Below are 16,546 nucleotides of genomic sequence, written 5' to 3' on the forward strand. Positions count from 1 at the left end.
AGCATCTTTCCTAGCAGAGGGCACGCTGCCAGCAGCTTTGCCCAGAGGCTCTGCAATCCCAAAGCCAAGGCCCCACATTCCTCTGCTGCCTGCGTCACCCCATCTGCATTCACAAAGCAGTTGCACCCCTCTGGGTGAGGCAGTGTCGTATATGCAGAGCAGCGCTGGCAGGAGGTGGCAGCGTCTCCCCCCACCTGTGAAAATCACTCTAAAATATTTATGGCTAAACCCCAGCAATACACATGGCAGGAGATGAGGGCTCTAATAATAGAGCAGCAAGGGAAAAATGAGAGAGATGTAGGCTTCCTTCAGAGGCAATGGGAGAGAAAATTGAGGTAGCGTAACTGTCTCCAAATATAGAACACAATTATGGAAGCAAGGAGCACAGTGAGCAAGAAATCACTGCAAGAAGTCATGAGTCTGCCATGGCTCAGAGCTACTGTTAGCTCAGTAGGTGCTGAGCATCACAGAGCCCTGCAAACCACAGGGCAGTAACACACCTCCCCCAAAGGGCCCCGCCTGTCCCTTCCTTGTGGCTGCTTTCCACTGGGATCTTCCCCCTGGGGCATCCCCATGCCTGGGAGGGGTCAGGTGCTCTCTGTCAGCTCCTGCAGGGCTGATACAACTCAGGAATTGGGCTTCCTGTGAACACACCGCATTCTCTGCAGCTGCCCTGCGTGGGAACCAGCCAGCCAGTCCTGCCTTGCAAGAGCTAAAGAAGAACTGTGGTTGTGGGTGGGAGCACAGCACGAATCCCCCGGTCTGCAGCTGGGGACACCTCCCTGGGGGTTGGACCAGACAGTGCCCAGAGGTCCCTGCCTGCCCCGGCAGTTGGTCCTTGCTGCAGCCCCCCACTGCCCCCAGATCGCCTCAGATCAATGCTGCCCACAGATTGTTATTTCTCATTTTATTTATAATATAAAAAAATGTTCAAGTGTTAAACAGTCGAGAGTTCTGACATTCAGACAATCCAGAGCAAACTTTTGACAATCATCTTATGACAAATTAGCAGAGTTTTCTATCTGACCCCATCATGGGTGAGGAATAGAGGGTTTAGTTACTTTATTGCTAAAAGTTAAATGAAATACACTGTCAGTTGTTGTATTATCTTCTCAGTCACAGCTTCACCATGCATCCAATCTACAGTATCTGAAATGCAAAGGACATGCAGAAGTAAAAATATAAAAAGAAAAAAGTCAGGCTACAATGTAAACAGGTTTGCTGCAGAGAACTGAGGACAGAGGGGCACTTCCACGGGGATGCTCTGCCGCCCGGACACACGGGACTGTCTCTTTGAGCCACAGAGCCAATGGACAGAGCTGCTCCAGGTCCAGAAACACGACGTCTATCAGTGACATCAAGATATTAAGGTAACAACTGCCTTTACAACATGCAGCACGGCAGTACAGAGGAACCCACTTGCTGGGCTGACCCCCCCTGGGGGCCCACTGCCCTTCTGAGGGTCTGCAGCAGGCCCAGAGCCGGGCACCAGGGCAGCACGGCCAGCAGCTGCCAGGTGTGGCTTCAGGGATGGTGCATGGAGCGACTGCAGCCTGCACAGCGCTGCAGCCACCGCAGCACCGAGGCCATGCAGACACTGCAGCCAGCATGGGAGGCACCGGGACTGCCGAGCACTGCCACCCATCCACCAGGGCAGGCTGCAAGAGCCACACTGAGCCGTATGAACGGGGCTGCATCTCGCACAGATGTCTCACGTATTGCACTTCCAACCTGTGCCAACCCAACTTCGGACCCACAGCAAACGGCCAAAGGTTGAGAGCTCTGTGTTAAGGGCTGCTGCTGCTGCACGGCTTCTTTCTCTCTTCCTACCTGTGCGGCAAAAGAAACATCGTTTCTGCATTTCGGGATGGTGCTGTTGGATTTCTTTTTCTCCTGATTTAAGCAGAAATACAAGTATTTCAAAGGGCAAGACGGATCCCCATCAGACACGATAACGGAAGAGCTCCCACTCGTGTCCCCGGTGAGTGTTAACCAATACCTTAAGGAACAAGATCGTTAATAGCAGGGCACGGGGCAGAGTGGCAAGGCTGTTTTCTTCTGACGGAAGAGCACCTTTGTGACAGGCCGTCTCCCAAACAAAAATCTGTGATCTTAAAAATGCTACCGAAACAGAATCCTCGGCATGAATCCCAGCACTGGCGTACAGCAAAAGGCACCACGATAGTTTCAGTTTCTATTGTTAAGTAGTCAAAAATTGGCCCACCTTTTTTGTTTGTTTTTTTAACTTTATTGTTCGTTTTTGTTTCTTCTTTTTTTTTTTTTTTAAACTTTTTTTTCTTTTTTTTTTTTTCTCGGAAGCTGTAAATCAAGACATTACATATAAATAGAGATTCCCTATAAAAAAGTCATTGCCGTTAGCTATTATAAGACAACTTTGCTAAAATGAAAATAAAACATTTTATTTGTTATATTTTTTTTTCTCTTTTATATAAAATAAAAATATTTCTTTTTGTCTCCTGTTTTCCACCTCCCTCCGCCGCCCCCTGCCCGTCTGCCGGGCGCCTACAGGGGGTCGGGCTCCCGTTTGGGCGTCGTGTGCGCCAGGCTGCTGCGCCCGCTGCCCCCGTGGGCGCTGTGCCGGCTGTAGGGGTGCTGAGTCCGGCTGTCGCCCGGCCGGTGGAGCGGCGGCGACTCTGTGTTTGTCGCCTCATTGTTCTGAGTGCTTAGGAAGGGCGTGCTCTCGGCCACCAGCTCCTCGTCAGACTCGCTGTAAGAGGCGCTGCTGAAGGAGAAGGAGTCCCGGACAGCTCTGGCTCTGTGGGGGACGTGCCCGTTCAGTTTGGACTTTTTCCACCGCCTGTTGCTGCTGGCTGTTTTCTTTGGCTGCTCTAGCGCTGTGACGTACTCCTGCGTCGTCTCGTATTCGTCATCCTCCGTGATGCGGAAGGGGCTGGAGGGCAGGCTCCCCATGCTGTCGTTCAGGTAGGTCTTCCTTTGGTAGTAGCTGTCGTAGCGCTGCGTGTCCTGGAAGGGCAGCTGGTACCGCCGCAGCAGCGGCTGCTGCTCCTCCACGCGGAAGCTGATGGGCGCTGCTGGCGGCAGGGACACGGCGTGCGCCGAGTTGGGGGAGGTGATCTCGAACGTGGGCACCTGAGCCGCCATCGAGTAGTGGAAGTCGACAGGCGACAGGCGAGCTGGTGTGGTCAGGGCCGACACGTACCTGAAAAAGGAACAGCTCCGTTCGGACACTGAGCAGCCACAGCCCAGAGGGGGCTCGGGAACCGCCCACCAAGGCCGTCAGGACCGAGCCTTACCCAGGACATCACAATTCCCATCCCATACGGCTGCCCGCCAGCTGCCTCCTGCCTCCCTCTGCAGCTGTCACGCTTGCCCAGGGAAGGGCCCCCAGATGTCCTCTCATGCTCCACTCCGGGTACCGCTTCATCTAACGCTGCAGAGAAATCTTCCATACCAAAAGGCCTCTACAAGCCTTCACCTGCTCTACTGACATCAGCCGTGCTGGCTCAGTGGTCTGGCCCCTCTCAGTACAGAATTTCCTTTGGCATCACCCCCTTCTAAGCAACATTTTTGTTTTTCACTCACTAGAACCAGTGTGTTGTCTCCACTCATTTCAGCCTGATCCCATGCCCTGTCTGGGTTTACCTGTCCCTTCTCATGTATCGTGAAGTCTGAGCTGCCCATGCAGGCTATCTGAATGGACTGACACTTGAGCTGTGTCCCAGCTATCTCCCTCCCCTTTTCCAGGGCCTGGGCTGTGCTCACCACCCAGCAGCTCAGCCAGTTTTAATTCACCAGCTGTAGCAAGATATTCTCAGCGGCTCCCAAACCTGTGAACCAAACCCACGTGGCCTCCTGGTTAGCAGGCACCTCTGGCACGGTGCAAAGCACGGCAGCGATGTGCCAGGCCTGGGTGGAGGTTTGTGCCTGGCACAGAGGGTCAGGGCTGTGGGGGGTCTGACCTCTCGCTGTGCGGTGAGTCCCGCAGTGAGTCCACCGAGTCGCGGTACTGTGTCGTCGGCCGCCGCGAGTCCTCGATGCAGAAGGCAGCCCCGCGGCGGGCACGCGCCTCCACACACGCAGGGCTGTTGCATTTGCTGGTTCCCACCGAGGACAGCATGATCCCGGACTGGGAATCAGAAGTCAGGCTCTCTGTCCGCTCCAGGCTCCAGGTGTGGCTTTCATGTCTGTGGATCAAAGCCCACAGGGACAGTGAGCACAGAGTCCCTGCCAACGCCTCCTCCAGAAAGCTGCACGCAGCCACAGGTCGCACCCTGAACTGATGGCTCCTTCCTTTCTCTCACTGGAATGCATTGGTCAAGGGAGGCCCAATTTCGATATGCCTTTCCTTGCTGTTTCTCGGAGGTATGATTAGAGGATAAAGGAAGGCAGCCCAGCACACACGGGGTATTTAGTGCAGCACCTCCTGACAGCTGGGGACAGGGTGGGGCAGCCTCTGCAGGGTGGCCTGGGCAATTCTGCTTTATTTTGGTGCAGAGCAATGCACTGGCCATGCCAAAACAAGTCTGCAGAGGACCTTCAGAATTGTCACTGCGCACACTGCCAAGAAACTGCCCCTTCTGAAGTGCTACCAGAACAGTCAGAAGAAAAGGCTCAGAATTACATTGTGACACAGAAAAGCACTGCCATTCATTTATAAAAGGCATTGGCAGTAACATGTGTTCAAGGAGCTACACAAAAGCTACACTGTGTCGGGTACTGTCAGGCAGCACTTGGAGGTATCCCTGCCCTTGGCTTGGTGCAGAGATGACATCCCAGACACACACAATGGGAGAGCACGGAGTCCTGCACCCACACCACCACCACCAGGCTGACTGCTCTCCTGTGGCACAAACACCAACACACCGGAACAGCAGCTCTGAGCTCTCAGATGGCGCCAGATGGGGCTGTGCTGGCAGGGGTTGGCGTGGGGTTTTACAGTGGCCTCATTAAAACTTCCCAAGAACGTGTTAATTATTGATGGCTTTGGGCACATGCTCGGTTGCAACCATGACATTAATTTATAACTTCAAAAATCATCCTCATTAGAGGCGCTGATCGAGTAAAATGGAACCTGATTCTGCCAGTACTTTGCCTCTGGCATGACTTCAAGAAACACCTGCTTGCTGCACTTGACTCAGGAAAATTATATGGCAGATAGCCAGGGCCAGAGGCTACACCAGGTAGGTGCTTCCCACACCTGGCATGTATTAACGCTGTCCTTCAGACACCACTTTGCACCTTCAGATGTGCCCAGAGATGGCCCTGGGGTCTGAGGAGTTTGAAGTCAGACTGGAACGCCATCAAAGTGCAGCTCTGCAGGAAGAGGAGCCCCTGTCCACCTTGCTCAAGCCTGCACACATCCAGCAAGGCTTGGGTTGAAGTGTAAAAATACAAACAAAGCCTGGAAAAGACACCATCTGCTCACCAAGGGGACGATTTCCCACCTTTCCACACCGCTCACTGACTGGTTGTGCCAGCAACACAACCTGATCTGCAAGCGTTGGCACGGCCTGTACGATGGTGTGATGCCAAACATCAAGTAAAATCAGAGAGAAAGGTGAAAGGAAACCCCTTTACTGGCTTTGAATCTCACAGCATCCTAAGGCAAGTTCAGTGTGAATGGCAGACATCACCTCTGGCTGGATGTTGGAGTGGCGGTGGAGCAGTGATGTGACGGTGAGCAGGAGTGACTTCCTGAAAAAGTTGTCTCCGTTTCCCTCCGGATCACATGTTCGGTGGCAGAAACATTCTTAGAAATATACTGTAAGATACAAAGAACCACATGGATCAGCCAGCAGCTTGCCAGCACCGCCACAGCCAAAAGCTGCCGGCTGGATCAATTCTGGAGAAATCAAAGAGGACCGAGTGAATTTGGCAGCTCCACAACCAACGGGAGGCAACAAGGAGACTGGAAAATGCCATGCAGTGACCCCCCTCTGCCTCTGCACTTTGAGCACTGGAAAGGAGCTACGATACAGGGACTACAGAGGGTTACAAAGAGCCAAGGGGATCCTCACATTGCTGTGGAGCACACATAGCTGATGCTACTGAGAAGAAATCCATCTGCTTGCAGGTTATACACCCAACAGAGTACCAGCAACAAGGCAACTGCACACAATCTGTCATAGACACGAGTCCTACTGACATATCAAGAGTAATACAAATACTTATGATGAAATATCCCTTCACCTAATGGTAAGCAGGGTCAGCCATGCTTTTCACAGAGAGACTAAGCCTCTGGGGGAGACAGTATTTCAGATTCAGATGGCTGTGATTCTTCACATTTTCCTTTCCCGTCTCCTTCATGGCCAACTATCCACTTAACTACCTTTCAGCATCACAAGGGTGATCCAGGAGAGTGTGCACCTCATTCAGGATGCTGATTCTACAAGGGCATGTAGTGATAGGGGTAATGATTTGTAACTGACAGGGGAGATTCAGCTTAAACATGTAAAGATGTTCTTTACTCAGAAGTGGTGAGGCCTGGCACACACTGCCAGAGAAGCTGTGGATGCTCCATCCCCGACAGTGGTTAATCTTCATGCTTTCTATCAGTGATCACTGCCCCTGTGTGTGGCACATAGGAAACACTAAGGGAAGTTCAATAGTGTGACACTGCCACTCCCCTGGGTTGTCCCACCTTGCACAGGAGCAGCTGGGCCAGGCAGGTGAACAGACATGGAGCTGATTGGGTCACCACAATAGATGACAGTGATGGTGGTGGCTGAACCCCTGCTGTGCTAACCCTATTTGTCATGCCGTGAAATGAAGCTCGACAGGACAGCTTAATAAGCAGGAAACATTGGGAATGTCTTCTAGGGAGGATACCAGGATCACATTTATCTAAACAAACCTGTCTTGAGTGCCCTCACCTCATGTTCAGTGTGTCAAAGTAAAGTAACAATTCCCTCTAGATTTTGTTTCGGGAACTGCTTCTATGCAGAATCTCATCCTTTTGTTCAGCTTGTGTTTTGTTCCTCATGCACAGGCAGGTGCAAGCATGCAAATCCACATCAAACCCCTGACAGACAATGAGCACTCAATAAAACACAGGGTCTTATAAAAGATCTTACATCAGCCATTTGGATTTCCTCTGGATCCAAACGTGGATGGCTCGGCCCATTCGCAAGGCTCCTGTTCTGATGCGCATGACACATATTCTGTCGTAAATGATTATGCATCTGTTTTCTTTGCTTCCTTTAAAAAGGAAAGGAAAAAAGTATATTAGGAGGATTTCTCTCATGGGGCCCAAGTGTCTCTGGAGGAAGCAGGTGATAAAGGAAGAACAACCAGGTTTCCATTCATCTCTCAGACACATTTCATGTTTCAATGGTGTTTGTGGAAAGCTGTGAACAGGAGGAAGCAAGACATTCAACATCAGCTACTTATGCTGCTTTTCCAAAGAAGTGTGAATGTTTTCTGCTATAGGCAATTCACACAGTTGGGTCCATGGTCTTCTTTTGCAAGACAAGGCCAAGGACAGTGCAGAGGAGGCAGGGGAAGAATGGGGCTGGGCTCAGAGGAGAGAAGTGGGGAGAAGAGAAAGGGGAACCAGTGCTGGCTTATCCTGCATTAAGCACAATACAGGAAACCCTCCCTGTGTCCCAAGGAGGACATCAACTTCACAAGGTTTCCTGCATCCTGGGTAATAGATGGACATTCCAAATGCAGGTGAGGTGCACGTGGGGAGAAAGCTGCTGTCCAGTCAGGGGACACTGGCCATGAAGGAGGTCCCCGAGCCTCTCGCTCAATCACTATTGCTTTGGAAGTTCCAAAACTGTAAACAATTGCACCCATAGCTCCTGGCCATTAGCACACTGTGCTTCTGCTGTCAGCAAGCTGCTGATTCAGAGAACAGCTTCTCCCAGCCACATGCCATCACCTGGTTTGGATACATCACATTGATTCAGGGGGTAAAGAAATGGGAAACTTCCTGCTCAGACAGGGTGGTTGATGGCTTCATCTGCCCTCTTCAGAAACCTTGCTGGGAATACCACAGCACAGCATCTCCTTAAACAGCATTTGGGTGAATGCCATGAAAGCGTGATACGCAATCACTGCCACTCAGTAATCTCTCACTGATTACTGTTTGTTATCCATACATACTCACTTGGTTTTACAGTAAGCTACCACACAGACGATGCCCACCACAAGCAAGGCAACACAGATTCCTGTGATGGTTAAAACTCTTTTCTGGTAGAGCTCCTCTGCCTCTGCAAATGGAGAGAAAGAAATCAGTTGCAATCAGGCTCCAGCATCACAACACGCCTGGCTGCACAGGAACCAGCTCTACATGAGGGTGAAATGGAGAGTAGGGCTCAGCCACACCTGCTACCAACCTGCTGCCCAAACCTGAGGCCAGCCGGCCCAGCCTTGCTCACCCCTCAAGAGCTCCTCTATCCTTTTGTCTCTCTGTAACTCAACCTTTGCTCTCTGCACTCAGACACGCTTCTGGCTTTCTCTTCTTCTCCCACAGCATAACTTGGTGACTAATCTCAGAGAGCCGCATGAGTTTCCTTTCCCTTCTTTGCAGATCCCCTTTTCTCGGTAACTTGGTAGCCTAAGAAGGAAGCCCTTGAGCACCCCCAACCATCACATACCAAACAGCCCTGTGATGCTCTCCTCACAGCTCTCTGCTCTGACGGACTCTGAATGCCTTTTCCTTGCAGCCGCTGCATGCCCTGGAGTTCGGCAGTGCACTGGAACCACCGAGCAACAGGCCCTGAAGCATGCAGGTGCTGGAAGGGACATCCTAAAGCAGTCAAAAGCAGAACGAAGATGGAAAGGTGATAGCACATTAGACAAAGAAAAGGAAATGGAGTAATTATAATACAGTAACCAATTACAGCTATGGATACAGTTATCCTACTCCAGACATCAGCAACCATGGCAGACAAGTTTTCTTGCTCTCGCACAGCTCTGGGACCTGGCTTACAGCTGTACAGCCATTTCCTTCAGACAGGAGTCTCAGAGATTTTATCAGCATCAGACCCAGACAGGGTCATGTCCTGGGTACAGATGGCACTGGGCAGGAATTTAGCTGCTACCCAGCGTTATATCTTCACCAATTACCACAAACAGGGTGGGAAGAAGGACATTTTTCACCACAGATCAATCCATGGAGCCAATTGTTCTCAGAGCTTCTTTACCAGCTACATTTCTTGCTACAAAGCCTTTTTTTTTTACAAGTTTAAATCCTTCTGTTTGAATTAGGGAAGGGCGAGGGACAGAGAGAGCAAAGCCATCAAAACCGTGCAGTGTTTTAGCCTATTAGCTACACAACATTTTTCATCCAAGGCTCAAACACTGGCCTCTGCTCAGGCAGTCAAGTGGGTACAGGACTCTGCGTGTCTGGCTCTCCTGGACTCCCACCTGCACTGTAGGGGGAATAATTCAGTCCGTCAGCAATGCAGACTCAGGCGCTCTCAGCTGACAGCTCTGCTGTGTGAAGCAGTGAAGTCGGAGGCTGAGCATCACTACCACAAAAATGAAAAGTTAAACGACCTGCTGTCAGTAATCTAGTTCGACTCCTGGCATCTCATTACAGCTGATGCTTGGTAAAACAGTATCTTCCTACTGCATAAAGTCAAAGAAAATAAGTAGGAGAATGCATTCTGCAGTTCTGTTTGAGAAGGTAAGATCCTGGAGCAGGACTTGTCCATTTGTGTCTGTGTGCTCTAAAATGCCACATCCTCATCAGCAGCACTGTCACTCTACAGCAGCAAACACTACGAACAAACCACGTGGTGTCACACAATGTCGACAGAATCACAGTCCAGCCATGGGTGTCACAGCAACGCATGAAAGTGAAAGACGAATGGCACAGAAGAGACGACTGCAGACTGGGAACGGGATGTGTGCGGTTCTGTGATGACATTGAGAATGGATGAGGAGAAGGACAAAAGTCAACAAAAAAGGGATGTCAAAAATCCTTCATTTTAACGTTTGTTTAAGTGTATTAGTATTAGCAGCACCACTTTCTCTGAAACACCTGACCACAAAATGCATTCATTCTCTGCAGCAGGAACAAGCTGCTGGGGATACACACGAGCCCTGGGGGAAAGGCATGCAAAAACCAGCAGAGACCAACCTCTCCAGCTTCAGCTGGTGCATGGCCCTCTGCCTCAGGGCCCAGGAAGACAATTTAGCAACCAAAAGTGAAATATCGGTGTCCCCGTGTCTCTAGCAAATTGAATTGAATTATCTTCAGGAGAAGATTTGCTCCAGATGACATTGCTGGCCCATTTTTTTTAAGCTAAGTGATAAAGACAAACCTCTCTGCTCTCAGTAAGCAACCCCTCCTGCACTCAGGGAAACTTGAGCCAGGGATCTATTTCCCAGGTGCTTACACCAGAGAGATTTGATACGTCTGAGAACAGATTGAGGAGAAAGGAGGAAAAATACTATGACAGTGAGCAATTGGGCAGGAGCAGGCAGTCGCCTGTTTCCAAGAGGCTGTAAGCCAGTGTTTTTCCACACCTTAGCTTGCCACCAGCTCAGAATCACACTGACTTCCCCGGGCTCAGTGTCTTCCAGAGCAGCTCAGCTCACATCACATTCCATGGGTCAGTTTCTTCCTATCAAGAGGAGATAGCAGCAGACAGCCTTTGGGAGGAGGAATGGCAAAACCCCTCCTGGCACCTTCATAGGACCCAGTGAATGTCAGCGCACTGAGAATGGCAGCGCTGTAAAAGCCCTAAAACCTCCTAAAACTTCCCTTCCCCGTCCATCCCCAGGTGGTGCCTGCTGGCAGCCCTTAGGACTGACACAAACTCCTGCCTTTTGGTTAAACACACAAAAGCATGTTCAATGAGGAGACTATGGCGATTGGAACACCCCAGTCACTCCACACGCACCAGCTGCTGCTTGAAACAAAGAAAAAAGTGCTGCTAAAAATACACCTGTGTTCTTATCATTTCACATTTTGACTTTGCGTTTTTGCTTTGTTTTGGTTTTTAATCCAAACTTCTGTCTCGGTGCCAGGGAAAAGAACAGAACAGCTGATTTTTTAATCATCCCATTAAAGCCATAAATATAATGCGGGCAGCTCTTAATGGCTTCTGATTAATAAATGAATGGTTGTTCCATACCCTTTAATTCAAATCCAAGATGCTCTGCCAATGCAGAAAGAAGACAAGGAAGAGAAAGAGAAAAACAGGTCTGTCAGAGATCTCTCATACAAACACACACCGTGCAGTTACAGCAGGTTAGCGTCTCTGTAGGCTCAGCAGCAGTCACACAGAACACAGTGTATGCTTCAGAGCATTTCAAATTCCCACCAGAGCTCATATCTTACGTAAAGGAAGACCCAAACAAATTGCAGTTGGAGTTAATTATGAATTCTTTTAGTTAATTATGAATTCTTTTGAGATGAGCCATGTTTGTTAGTACCCGATGTGGAATTTACAGGTTAGGAAGGAAAAAAAAAGCAAAGGTACACTTGTTCTGAAACAACAACTGACTCCAGACAGGCCAAAACACATCGCGACCATGTCAACCTCAGGAACCATTCATTCGCTTTCTACACGCAGCATGTGCCCCTCTGCCTGGGGCTGTGCACACAGCAGCGCGCTCAGCAGACACGTGCAGGCACTTGCACGGGGCCTGCAAGCACAGCTCTCCTGCCCATGACCTCAGGTCTGCTCTCGGATGCACAGTGTCATCCGGCAGCATGGCCCGCTGACCTGCCGGCATGTACGTCCTGCAAGTACCGTCCTTAGCAGCACGGATTTGCAGCTGTACCACTGATACTGCAAGTGATCAGTTGCCTGGGCAGAGGTAATGAATCCCTTGCAGATCTAAGAGTGCAAATTGCACTGCAAGTTTCCCTCAAGTCTGCGATCTCCCAAGTCTCCCTTCTGCTGTGGTTCTGCATTTTCAGAAACAACAAGCATGCAAACAAAAAAAGAGAAAGAGAAGGAGAAGGCACAAACTGGAGCATCTGCTTTCAGATTCAAATTCATTGCAATTAGGATTGCAGTTCACCTTGCAGGGACGCTGCTACGCACAGCAGGATTTGCCCAATGACCAGCACTGTCCAGAACAGGCAGCTTTCTTTTGGTTTTGGTTTTGTTTGTTTGTTTGCTGAAAAAAAAATTCATTCTGGAATTTCGTTGTTTCCCACTATTGGCCTCAGCCAAAGGCAGCTTTTTCCCCAGAAATATTACATCTCTCCATACCCATCATTGCAAATAAAAGTGAGCTCTTCTGTTCCAAACCAGCACAAGCACAAGACCATTCCCAGCTCAGAGATGTCCAGATTGATTTGTTCCATCTCCCACACGAATTGCTGTTTGCTGCACATAAAGACTGGATTTCTATTTAAGTGCTGCTCTAAACTTGAGTGTGTGGGAGGGAAATTAGCACCGATCATCACAGAACATGTAAACACTTCATGGTAAAGCAGGTTCCCTACAAATCAGTGCAGATATTTTTTGGTTGGGCAGTTGGTTTTTTGTTGCTGTTTTTCTTTTGAGGGGAGGTTGATTAATTTATAAAATTTGGTGTAGTTTAAGGGCCACAAAACCAGGCTGATCTCTGCTTCACATCTCACATTTGTGCAGGACGAATGGGAAATTCTGCCATGCATTTCACAGCCATGTCCTGCAGTTCCAGCAGCACGGACACTGTGGTGGGAAGCAGAGAACTGGACAGGCCACATCTGTCCTATTCCTTCCAGGTATCACCTCCAACCTTGACATCTTTCTAGGGCAGGCTACCTTCATGTGACCTGTTTTACCTGACACTGTAACAACTGCATATAGAGATACATTAAATTTCATCCCAATATCTCTATGGTTGCTGTACTCTATGGCAGTATATATACTTCCTAAACATCTAACATTCCTGTTAGACTTGCTCTAATGTCTACAGCTACAAATGGATGCAATTGAGAACATTCTCATGGGGCTTTTTTGTTAATTTAGGAATATCTGTGCAAACAGAACTCGAGCCTTCCCCTGGTGCACCCTCACTCCAGAACTGCAGGTTCTTAGGGCTCCCTGGTCCCACAGAGCAGATGCAGCCAGCTCACTGGCCAGATCTGAGCTACAGGTTCCCTGGGCAGCCCAGAATCCATGCAGCTCTGCAGCAGCTGGAATGCACACACCTGCTTCTACCTGCAAACCTAACAGTGGCTTTGAATCCGCTTGTGCTCCTGCATCTGAAGTATTCAGCTACTCAGTGCTTCAGAGTTCCTCAGTCTCCCATTTCCTGACTGTTCCTCAGTGCTGCTTAGATGCCGCTGTTCAGACAGACAGTGGACTTGTAAAAACTCAGCCTCTCTTCTGATCTGTGAATTGACAAGGCTGTGCTGCCAGACTTCCAGCAGAAAATTCCCATGGATAAGAAGTCAACTTGCTTCAAAAGCAAAGGAATTACTGGGGCCATATTGGGTGCTACTGAAATTTCCATCATATCATTTTTTCTAAGCTGCTCCTCTGTTACAACTAACGAACATAGTAATAAAACTGTGCAAAAAAAGCAGTTCCAGCACGAGACATTACAAGTAAGGTCATGTGTCAGCCTGTTGCAGCTACAGGCATTGCTTCTGTATCACCCAAAAGGGAGCCACTCGCTCCTTTCCCTGCTCAGGAGCTCCTCTCAAGCTGGCCCTGAGGCACATCAGGCCTTCTGCTGGGACAACGAAGGAGGAAGGGCACTGCAAGAGGAAACACTGCAAGAGTTCTCTGGAATTTGGGCTTCTCCAGAAGGTAAACCACTCCATGCTTGTAGAGATGGTGGCAGTGGGGAACTGTACTGCATTCCAGGCTTGGGAGCTGCCCCTGGGATAGCTACAATCAAATGGATCCCACCTCTGCAGACAGACTAATGCATGCTAGAACTCCAAAGCCCGTAGGACAAGCTCCAGTGGAATCAATATAGCCAGAGGCTAGCACACAAATCAATTACTGTGAAGCAGCACTCAGCTCCATGTATTATTTTTCTCATATCATCGACCTTTTATCTGAACTCCAAACAAGCTCCAAGGCCGTGACAAGCAGCTGGGACTGAGCACCCTCACCTGAGATTTCCCAAAGCATTTGGAACAAGGACAAGTTTATTGAAAAATCATGTCACACTTACACCTGTTGAACCTTTCTGGAAATGCTGAGCTTGAGATAGAATCCATTCTTCCTCAAGCAGCCGTCAGTGTGAAGGAAAGAGTATCTAGTGGCCTCTTAAATGCATTACTTTGAAGTATTTGTGCTATTCCTTGTACCTATAAACTACACCAGGCTCTTCTGTGTTGATCCCAAAGGAGACCAGACTCATAGTCTGGAAATATTCTAGCACCAGACCACTGTAAATATGAGAGAAGGCCATCACCAGAGAAAAGCAGCAAGCATGGGAGAGCTGAGGATGGGATAAAGGGAGAATACATGAAAGATGACAAAAATGTTTCATTTTCATGCTTTTCATTTCAGCTCCAGCACATCTGTGTGAGATGAAGGTTGGATCCCATCCCAGATTGGTGCCACTCAGCTGTTCTATGCAGAGCTTAATGAACATCCAGGTGATGCACGGATCTCAAACTGGATTCCTCCAGGGAATAGAATTCAGCTGAACTGGACAGAAAGCAATTAGGTGCTTTAAGTAGGACAAGCACTTTATGGACTTATTCATTTTTTCTTCTTGGGCAGAAGACCTACTTGATTCATGGAGACTTTCTGATTATGTTCTGTTCTAGAGTGTTTCATCTCCTTCAAAAGATCAACAGACAAAAACTTCTAAAATAAAATATCTTTATATGAGTAAGAATTCAAGACAAGATGGGTGTCACTGAATTGCAGATTTATGGGATGATTAAGAAAGATAAATGATTTAGCAAATGGCTGTGAAAATTAGACCAGTGTCTACATGGACTTCTGGTTGCTTAAGAATTGGGTTAAGATCTCTAGCTATTATACATGTCATTCCATCCCAAGATCATCAAGTCCTACCATCAAACCACCTCCACATGCTCACTGTTTGCTGCACCCTGGCCTAGGCTTCCTCCGGGGTACATATGGGGGCAGTCCCACGATGCTGGGAACCAAGAACACTGCACATGACTTAAGGTCTGGGCATTGCATGAGCAATCTGAGTACTCTATGCACCTTCCATAAACAGCACAGCTATTTAGTTTAGTACTGTATGAATAAAAATGACTGGTTGGCCTCAAGAGTCCAGATACGTAACAGCAGTGTACTGACAAGCTTCTGTGGATTAGCTAGTAATTAAATTTAGGAGATCCCGAAGGGTAACCTGTACTGCAGTCCAGGGGAGAGGAATAATCCTGTTATGATAAACCACAAACACCTTGTTGTTAGCCAGCCACACCACAGCGTAGTAATTACACTGTAATTAAGTGGTCAGAAGCTATCATGATATTAAAGGAAAGCTGCAGAACGTTTGTGGAATTAGAAATATTGCTTCATATTGTTTTAGGGTTCAGATAAGTGTGAGGTTGAGTAGGAAACAGAAAAGTAGGTTAAAAAAAGAAGAAAGTGATCTCCTGATTATCATTCCCATACTGCAATCAGCAGGTACAAAACTGCTGCTGAACAAAGAGAGAAGCTGAAATTCAGGTCTAGACCTTCCATTAGTCCCAGAAGAGTGCAGAGCAGGGTGTTCATCCACAAGACTGTGCTTCCAGTCAGGGAACCTCCTTGGAGCTGAGAAACTTACAAAGCTGACAGTGGGGAGAAGACAGCCTGACCCAGACACTGCAAGTAGAAACAGCTTCTGGTTTTCTGGCTGGAAGTGCTCTATGAAAATAACTTCCTTATAAAGAACAACTGATGGGAAGACTCAGATGTCTGATCTGCAGGAAGTATTTTCTGATAGCACAGAAATTGTGCTGCTGAGATCATTACACAGATCATACCCAGAGACAATGCAGTGCGTGGTTAAGAACATGCAGTGATTCTCATCTGGGAAATGCCCATTTTTGCCAACTGTTCTTGGAAGGAATCTGTGATGCCTGTTAATGAATGTCCTGACACACAGAAAACTGATCAGGAGGTACACTAAGTTCTGATGGCTCCATTAGGGAGCCCTTGGAGACACATAAAGCTGAGCGCTCAGGATGACTTTCCTATCAGTGGCCTCTGCAAGCAGATGTGACAAGGTAGTCTGCAAGATGCAGATCCAAATGTGAAGACTTAGGAGAAGCGCTGGAACTAACAGCGTTTAACTGTCAGTATCTCTGCTCCTTCAGAAATAAAACAGCCGCCAATGTGTTTTACAAGACCTTTACAACCAGCCAGCCCAAGGCCTGGTAATTCACTAGTAAACATCAGCAGGGTTTCATAAAGCTGAAAAGCTTCTAGTAGGAGACAAAGCTAAACCAGCTCTTGGTCTGACTTACAACAGGCAGCTGTGAAAGTCTGTTGTCAGCACCACTTTAAAAACAAAGCACAATTCTTAAATGAAAGGGTGACTTCAGACAAGCTGCTATCTTCTGGAAATTGCTGCAGGATACAGTTGTGCCCATGAAGCCGGGCCCAGGAGAGCGTGGTCAGTTGGGTGAGTCTCCAGAATGCACTAGAAAGTCTCACATTAAGAAAGACTTCCTGACCTT

At 48.6% G+C, this 16,546-nt stretch overlaps 1 protein-coding gene and 1 long non-coding RNA gene across 15 annotated transcripts in view; one reads left to right on the forward strand and one right to left on the reverse strand.

The window, feature by feature from the left end:
• Positions 1-892: 892 nt before the first annotated feature.
• Positions 893-16,546, reverse strand: part of NRG2 (neuregulin 2) — a 126,757-nt gene continuing 111,103 nt past the window's right edge. For 5 of the 13 annotated variants that reach the window (XM_015876269.3, XM_015876267.3, XM_085519355.1 and 2 more), the window contains 6 exons: positions 11,073-11,096; positions 8,093-8,195; positions 7,056-7,179; positions 5,616-5,743; positions 3,942-4,166; positions 893-3,181 (listed from right to left, as the gene is read on the reverse strand). In XM_015876269.3, the coding sequence (XP_015731755.2) occupies positions 2,524-3,181; positions 3,942-4,166; positions 5,616-5,743; positions 7,056-7,179; positions 8,093-8,195; positions 11,073-11,096 (1,262 nt within the window). In that variant the 3' untranslated portion in view covers positions 893-2,523. Of the gene's footprint in view, positions 3,182-3,941; positions 4,167-5,615; positions 5,744-7,055; positions 7,180-8,091; positions 8,196-11,072; positions 11,097-16,546 lie in introns of those variants that run through there. The other 8 variants (XM_085519354.1, XM_085519353.1, XM_015876268.3 and 5 more) reach the window with 3 other exon arrangements.
• Positions 2,572-14,752, forward strand: LOC146757959 (uncharacterized). 2 transcript variants are annotated; one of them, XR_014935709.1, is made up of 2 exons: positions 2,572-2,943; positions 14,409-14,752. It is a non-coding gene; the product is annotated as an uncharacterized LOC146757959 (long non-coding RNA). The 2 variants fall into 2 exon arrangements; XR_014935708.1 differs by lacking the exon at positions 14,409-14,752 and adding an exon at positions 3,064-3,569 and having other exon boundaries at positions 2,862-2,943.

This window comes from Coturnix japonica, chromosome 18 (assembly GCF_054131305.1).
Source record: "Coturnix japonica strain WE chromosome 18, WE-NBRP24, whole genome shotgun sequence".
Lineage (NCBI taxonomy): Eukaryota > Metazoa > Chordata > Aves > Galliformes > Phasianidae > Coturnix > Coturnix japonica.